Raw genomic sequence first — 8,573 nt, forward strand, 5'->3', positions numbered from 1 at the left:
TTGTGCGGCAAGTTGTTGGCTTTCAAAAACTTTTCAGCTTGTGGCACGAACTCGTTAAAAAACCATTCTTTTAAAATGTCTGAGCTTATCCAAGCCTTTTTTTGGCTGTAATATTTCACCTGTAAAGCCTTTTTAGATACATTTTTAAATGCTCTCGGTTTTTTTGGATTACCTATCACAGACAGTTTCATTTTGAAATTTGCTGTGGCGTTACTGCATGCAAGAATTGTCACTCTTTCTTTGCTTCGTTGGTAGCCTGGCGCTGCCTTTTCGGCCTTTGACCCTAATGTTTTTTCCGGTAACATATTGTAATTGAGACCAGTCTCGTCGCAGTTAAAAATTTGATCGCCTGTTAAGTTTTCCTTGTCCAATACCTTGTGAAGTTTATCCCTGAACAACTGAACAGCCTCAAAATTTGCTGAAAGCTTTCCACCAGAGACATTAAGTTGCCGAATTCCGTATCTTTTCTTCAATCTATCGAGCCAGCCTACACTAGCTGTGAAATCAGGTTCACCACCGTTTAGTTCTTTACGAAACTTTAAGACTTTTTCCTGCAAAATAGGTTCCGACATCGGTACACCTTTATATCTGTGTTGAGTAAACCATAGGAACAAAGCTTCACTTACTTTTTCATTATCACATTTTTTCATGGTTTTCCGATCTTCCAAAACAGCCGAGGTTGCTCGCTGAGAACACCACTTCTCAATTTCATTGCGGTTCCTTTTCCAGTCTCCAACTGTTGTTTTCCCGACGTTATAATCTTGCGCTACTTTTAATAAAGTTTCACCATTGTCTATTCTTTTTAAAGCTTTAAGTTTTTCTTCCATTGAAACGACCACCTTTTTCCATTTTGAAGCCATCACCACAAATTTTTACAAGAAACAAAGTGCAACACGTCCACTCCACTACAGATCTAAGTTAGCACTGAGGAGTGAGGAGTAGCAGACGGCGACAGTGAACTGAGTATCAACAAATAACACGTTAGTCACTGACCTGTCGTCGGCTGGCTCACGGCCGGCGTGGTGAAAGGGACGGATAACCGAAAATCGTACAATCGAGACTCTACTGCAGTACCGTTGTTGCTGAGATTGCAGGGTAGGCAATTTCCGTAACTGGTAGTATGTACCAAAACAAGCAAAAAATGTCCAGTAAACAAGGACTCTGAAATGCATACTTGAGGAGCTGGCTTAGCTACTGTGGAACAACACATCTCCTCTATTAAAACAAGGTCGGATAACCGAAGATCGGATAATCGAGACTCTACTGTAGATGGCGCAGCGAGCGAGTCACGTGTTCAACCGTGCACGCACTGCATCTACAAGAGCAAGCAGTAGCGATCATTGAGAAATTTATGTTTCAAGTGGACACTGTACGTAACACCAGTAAATGTGAGGACGTGACGGAGTGGCAAAAAGGGGCTATCTTAATTTGGCCGTGCCCGTGGCCATACGGTGTGTCAATTTGCAGCACTCGTTGGTGTTTTGCGGTGAACTGTTCAACGTGTCTACAAGCAGTGGGGTAACACACGTTGCCTCAAAACACGACGTCAGAATTGTGGTCAGAAAAGGTTCTGATTGAGAGGGACAGGAGACATGTTTCACGGCTTGTGAATCGGGCGCTGATGACCGCGCAGTTGAGCGCCCCATAAACCAAACATCATCATCACGGCTTGTGAATCAAAGTCGCTTTCAAACCCAACAGAAATTACTGCAGATAGTGAACGAGGGTCCATCCCAACCTGTTAGTGAGAGAACATTGCGACAGGAACCGCATGCAATGAACGTTTTGAGTCGGCCATCTCGCAAGAGGCCATTGCTAACACAGGCACATAAAGACAACAACAGCCAACGTCATTGTGTTGGGAGAGTATGTCACCTGTTTTTTGAACAGCCCACTACTCCATCAAATCTCGACTGACCTGCAAAATCACCTGACTTGAACCCAATAGAAACTCTGTCGGACTTGTTGGAATAGCAGATAAAACGCCGACGTCACCATCCCTGCAATGTGGTGGAATTGCACGATCAAATCCTCAGCGAGTGGATTAACGTGGATGCAACATGCCTGCACAATCTCGTGGACTTCATAACCAAATCCAGGCTGTTATGAAGTCCAGGGTGACAATTACTGAACTATATGAAATAAAATCGTCATAACTTCTGAACAGTTTGCGTTAGGACCTTCAAACTAACCGCGCGGGGTACCCGTATGGTTTGAGGCACCTTGCCACGGTCCTCGTGGCTACCCCCGTCGGAGGTTCGAGTCCTTCCTCGGGCATGGGTGTGTGTATTGTCCTTAGCGTAAGTTAGTTTAAGTCAGATTAAATAGTGTGTACGCCTAGGGACCGATGACCTCAGCAGTTTGGTCGGTCCCACAGGAACTTACCACCACCACGTTCAAACTGCATGGTTGGCCGTGGGGCATGATGGGAATTAGTGTGGTTTGGTTTAGCGACGAAGACCGCTTTCGTTTGGATGGGTTCTTCAGTAAGAAAATTGGCACATTTGCGGGACTGAGAATCCGCATTTCGTGATTGAGAAGTTTCTTCACCCTCAACAGATGCTGTGTGGTGTGCAGTGTCCGGTCATGGAATAATCGGTGCGATATTCCTTGACGGCACAGTGACTACCGAACGGTACGTGACGGTTTTAGATGATGATTTCATCCTCTTTATCCAAAGTGACCCTGATTTCGACAAGATATGGTTCTTGCAAGACGGAGCTCGACCCCATCGAAGCAGGGGAGTTATGCCCTGGAGAAACACTTTACGGACTTCATTCTGGCTCTGGGGTACCCAGAGGCCACTGGCATGGGCCTAGATTGGCCGCCATATTCTCTGGGTCTGAACACATGCGACTTCTCTTTTGTGGGGTATATTAAAGACAAGGCGTGTAGCAATAACCTCAAAAGCATTGCAGGTCATCGACAGCACCGACGTTCCTATTCTTGAGCGGGTCACGCAGAATTTCGCTATTCGTCTGCGCCACATCGTCGCCAATGATGAGAGGCATATCGAACATGTCATAACCTAAATTCGAATATGTATAGTGACGTTTACATGTTGAATAAAGTGTGTGCACGCCGTAGTTTGTAACTAATTTACGTTTTCTTTTCTTATAGTTCAATAACTGTCACACTGTAAATGATGTTTGTAGTGATTTCTCTAAGGGTGACTAAGATATTGTCTGGTGAGCTTAGCTTCTGAAATGCACTTCACAGTAGTTTGCAAAGTAGAGATGCAGACTTATAATTGCTAGAATTTTTGTCGGTGCTCTCTTGATTATTGTCATATCTTGTACATCTTTATTCACATTTTAAAAATATATATTTTCTCAAACATCTTTAGATTTTTTGAACTTATTCACTACTATCCACATCTTACCTGCATTATGTGGAATCCAGCTTCCAAAATCAGCTTCTTAATCGTCTGTATGTGCTTCACTGCCTCTGGCTTTACCAGTGCCAGCGTCCTCTCTAGGCATGGTTGCTCATCTTCTAGTTCAATTTCTATTCTGCACGGCGGTTTGGCTGAACCTTTCGTTTCTACCTCTTTGGGTACAATTTCACTGCTGAGGTTAGGCTCACCCAACAAGTCACAAAAATTTCCAATAATTTCTTCCTCTCTTTCATCCATCTTTCTGTTAAACACTTGCCTGTAGAATTGAAAACACTAATCTGAAAACATCTGGAGATATCACGAAGGGTAAACATTTTTACGCAAAATTTATAAAATGGGTAGTAAAGCCGATACAAGCATGTATTTGAGTAACATTGCGTACAGCTTCTTTGTGCCCTTAGCAGCGTAGTTTAAATGATAACTGGATGATTGCTCTACACATGTACAAGATATGTCTGAAAAGTTCGGTTAATTATACCATGAAAAAATTTACATATGTGAGTTAGTCACAAAGGTTTTACTTCTCCATATCGCGTCTCGACGATTACATTGTCATTACCAGGTGAAAGACATCATTCAGAGGTGTTTTTAGCGACAAACATCGGCTATTTCTTGCAGCAGCATTTAAAGTACCGGTACCACTGGGTTAAACTGCAGTTAGCATTTTTAATAAATTACTGACTTATATAAACGGACGAAGCAAATGGCGAGTCCATATTCTACTGAAATTAATCGCCGATGCTTACTATTAAAAACAGCTGTGTAGAAAATGTACTTACCTTCCACCTGATGATGATGATTTAGGGATCGCGGTTATCGCTGAAACAACCGGTATTCGATTATATAGGTTTATTCCCACGCCGGATTAACTTGACTGTCAACACCGCGCAAAGTAATCAGTTTCTGAAATAACCAATTTTCTTTTTTTATTCTTGTAATTCACGTGGAAATCGAACAAAGATCGAAAAATTTTGACTCTCTCGGTTTCAAGATACGAGGGTTGGAACTTAAATAGTGGCAACTATTTATTCACAACCGATAAAAAGAGTTACATATTTGCACCTGTTACTGTCCTTGTGTAGAACCCGCTGCCAGTGATGTGGAAGGCGTAGTATACCGTTGGCAGAGCTTGTTCTGTTGATGGTGCGAATGTAGCGGTCTACTGCCTGTTGAATCTCTGGAACAGTTCTGAAGCGAATGCCACGAAGTGGTCCTTCATCTTCGAAATCAACTCAAAGTCACAAGGACTTAAGCCCGGGGAGTATGTTGTATGGTAGAGTATTTCCCAGTCCCATCGACCGAACAGAGCAGCCACAGCTTGCGCTGTATGCACGCGCCCTTTGTCGTGCAAAATGATGGGGAGGCTGCGCAGAAAGTGTCGCCCCTTCTTCCGCAAAGCTGGTCGCAGGTGATGCTCCAAAAACCAACAGTAATGCTGTGCACTGAGGATCTGCCGTGGAGGAACGTAATGCGTTAGGATAACACCATCACAGTCGTACAACAGAATCATCATAACTTTAGACAGCACCATTCGCATCATCAACAAAACAGGTTCTGCTAAAGGTATACTGTGCCTTCCACATCGCTGGCAACGGGTTCTACACAACGCTGGTGACTACTTTGAAGGACAGTAACATGTGCAAACATGTAACTCTTTTGTATCGGTTGTGAAGAAATAGTTGCCACTATTTAAGTTCCAAACCTCGTACATAGAACCAAAACATTAAATTGTAAGTAGGCAAATAAAAGAAGACTTAGACCGTCCACCGTTCGCTGCTTTTCTTGAAAAGTGATAAGCGTTCCGTCGTCGTGTGATTCGGGCCTCCCATCGGGTAGACAGTTCGCCGGGTGCAAGTCTTTCGATTTGACGCCACTTCGGCGACTTGCGCGTCGATGGGGATGAAAAGATGATGATTAGGACAACACAACCCACAGTCCCTGAGAGGAGAAAATCTCCGACCCAGCCGGGAATCGAACCCGGGCTGTTAGGATTGATGTTCTGTGGCGCTGACCACTTTTTTTTTAATCTAATTTTTTTCTATATTGATCGGTGAATTTGTTCGTGGCGGACGTCCGATGACACTCGTTTAGGTTGTTCGTTGATCCGTTCACTCAGTTTTCTTTATTACAGAGGGTATCTAAACCCTCTGACCGAACACGCTGAGCTACCGTGCCGGCACCACTCAGCTATCGGGGGCGGGCAGTGATAAGCCTTGAATACGACAAATAAATCGCCAGTATTCTCCTGGTGATCTAATTTTTTGAAACTCTGCTCAAAAATCGAGTTGTAACCGGGATTATACTACTATTTGGGCATTACAAATAGTTAGTGCTAAAAGGTGAAAACTGAGGTTGAAAAGCTCCTTTCTTTCCGCGTTAATTTATCCGTTTTCAAGGACTGTGTGCAAAGAACGGCATATCAGCTACTCTTACTTTCTATTTTTATTGTGTGCTACCAGTGAACTGTTGTTAAGTATTTAATTTTAACTGTTACCATAATTTTCTTCCTCTTTTAAAATTTCATAGAAGTGACAGACAAACCTTTAAGCTTTTAAAGCAAATAAGGTACTGTACTTCATTGCCACCTCACTTCGTAAAAATATTTCCAGTCTAGGGATGGTGCCATTCAGCAGCACAACGGATGTCCGACGACGGAAAAAAAAAGACCACTCCGTCTTCAGGCCACAAGTGGCCCATCGGGACCATCCGACCGCCGTGTCATTCTCCGCTGAGGATGCGGATAGGAGGGGCGTGTGGTCAGCACACCGCTCTCCCGGTCGTTATGATGGTTTTCTTTGACCGGAGCCGCCGCTATTCGGTCGAGTAGCTCCTCAATTGGCATCACGAAGCTGAGTGCACCCCGAAGACAGGTAGGGACAAGTCTTGCATACCGCACGTAGACGCGTATCATAAGCCATGGCACACGCTAACAGCGACATTATTGTTTCAGCAATGCTGTACCATTTCTTATGCCACGAGTTTCTTGCTGTTTCCGTCGGAATTATTATTAAAGCAGCAATGATCATTAAAATTTCTCCTTTTTTTTAAAAAAAGTTTATTTAAAAAGAAAAAATTTTAGCACTGCGGTTGTCAGTAAAACATTAAAAAAAACGCCTGTTATAACTGAGACCAGGCAAATACCAAAAACTAGAGCTTAGTCAGATCTAAAATACCGGTATCGTTTTTAACCGGTCGGTTTGTCACATCCCTATGCCGATGGTGTAACAGTTGAAACACCTGATGGATGAAGTAAAAACTTTGACTGACTCAAAACTATACGTCTTTTTTTCATTTTAATTAACAGTCGCAGTCTACAACATGATCAATAATGAATGGAATTGTAGAATGATATCATAATATAATTAAAAGAGGAGGTACCCGTCCAACAAAATATCTTTCTTCGCTTTACATCATTTCATTTGTGACCATACTCATCTGTCTGAGTACATAAAGCGGCAAAAAACATCAGTCAAGATTTCTTTTGGAATAGATATCAAACGAGGACAGCCGCGAACTGCGATTATGATGGTTACCTGTTCTACTGGTAGCGTCTTATTCTCTGTGATATTAATTTGCAGGAAACGTGGATCTTGCTCGCATATACGTCTCAATGAAGTCTCCAGTAGCTTTTTCACGTGTTACCTCCTGATCGCCAGTCAATGTATAAAAAGAAATAGTAAAAAAATCTTCCACATACGCAAATCTTTGCAGTTTGTTCTGGTACCCGGTTCCTCTTATATCACTATCACAGTAACTAATGTTGAGGCAGCATCTGTCGCTCTTCGCCCATGTTCCCATTCTTTGTGCATTTCGACGTCGTCTCAGACACGAGGCATCATCAAGTGTTTCCTCAAAGTGTCTGAACTACTTGTAAATGCTTTTCCTTGTCACATATTCTGTTCTTTCACTTGTACTAAAAGCACATGGGCCACCGCCTTTCATTTTTTTCCCGTGTCTAACAAAACTTGTATATGCGTTGTCCCTCCATCTAATACATGCACAGAGTTTTAGGAAACAAATATCGAAGAGCCTGACAGTGTTAAATTATTGGTATTGACATTTAGTAATAAATTAATTTGGAAAGAAGATACAGTAGAAATACTGAAACGTCTAAACCAATCTTTTTATGCAGTGTATACGTTGTCGGACATATGTGGCCTAAAAAAACTGTCGCACTTTCCTCACTTTGATTATCATAACCTACGTTTCTAGCATTTGTAGACTCAGAGAGAGCTTTTGACAATGTTAACTGGAATACACTCTTTCAAATTCTAAAGGTGGCAGGGGTAAAATACAGGGAGCGAAAGGCTATTTACAATTTGTACAGAAACCAGATGGCAGTTATAAGAGTGAAAGGGAAGCCGTGGTTGGGAAGGGAGTGAGACAGGGTTGTAGCCTCTCCCCGATGTTGTTCAATCTGTATATTGAGCAAGCAGTAAAGGAAACAAAAGGAATATTTGAGTAGGTATTAAAATCCATGGAGAAGAAATAAAAACTTTGAGGTTCTCCGATGACATTGTAATTCTGTCAGAGACAGCAAAGGACTTGGGAGAGCAGTTGAACGGAATGAACAGTGTCTTGAAAGGAGGTTATAAGATGAACATCAACAAAAGCAAAACGAGGATAATGGAATGTAGTCGAATTAAGTCGGGTGATGCTGAGGGAATTAGATTAGGAAATGAGACACTTAAAGTAGTAAAGGAGTTTTGCTATTTGGGGAGCAAAATAACTGACGATGGTCGAAGTAGAGAGGATATAAAATGTAAACTGGCAATGGCAAGGAAAGCGTTTTTGAAGAAGCGAAATTTGTTAACATCGAGTATAGATTTAAGTGTCAGGAAGTCGTTTCTAAAAGTATTTGTATGGAGTGTAGCCATGTATGGAAGTGAAACATGGACGATAAATTGTTTGGACAAGAAGAGAATAGAAGCTTTCGAAATGTGGTGCTACAGAAGAATGCTGAATATTAAATGGGTATATCACATAACTAATGAGGAGGTATTGAATAGAATTGGGGAGAAGAGGAGTTTGTGACACAACTTGACTAGAAGAAGGGATCGGTTGGTAGGACATATTCTGAGGCATAAAGGGATCACCAATTTAGTATTGGAGGGCAGCATGGAGGGTAAACATCGTAGAGGGAGACCAAGAGATGAATACACTAAGCAGATTCAGA

General features: G+C 42.2%; 1 protein-coding gene across 1 annotated transcript in view; it reads right to left on the bottom strand.

Annotated features, from left to right (window-relative positions):
• The window catches only part of LOC126455385 (nucleoside diphosphate kinase homolog 5-like), a 59,781-nt gene extending 56,147 nt beyond the window's left edge, over window positions 1–3,634 (bottom strand). The window contains exon 1 of the mRNA XM_050091169.1: window positions 3,383–3,634. Within this exon, the coding sequence (XP_049947126.1) occupies window positions 3,383–3,634 (252 nt within the window). The remainder of the gene's footprint in view (window positions 1–3,382) is intronic.
• Window positions 3,635–8,573: the final 4,939 nt, after the last annotated feature.

Source organism: Schistocerca serialis, chromosome 1, assembly GCF_023864345.2.
Source record: "Schistocerca serialis cubense isolate TAMUIC-IGC-003099 chromosome 1, iqSchSeri2.2, whole genome shotgun sequence".
Taxonomy (NCBI): Eukaryota; Metazoa; Arthropoda; class Insecta; order Orthoptera; family Acrididae; genus Schistocerca; species Schistocerca serialis.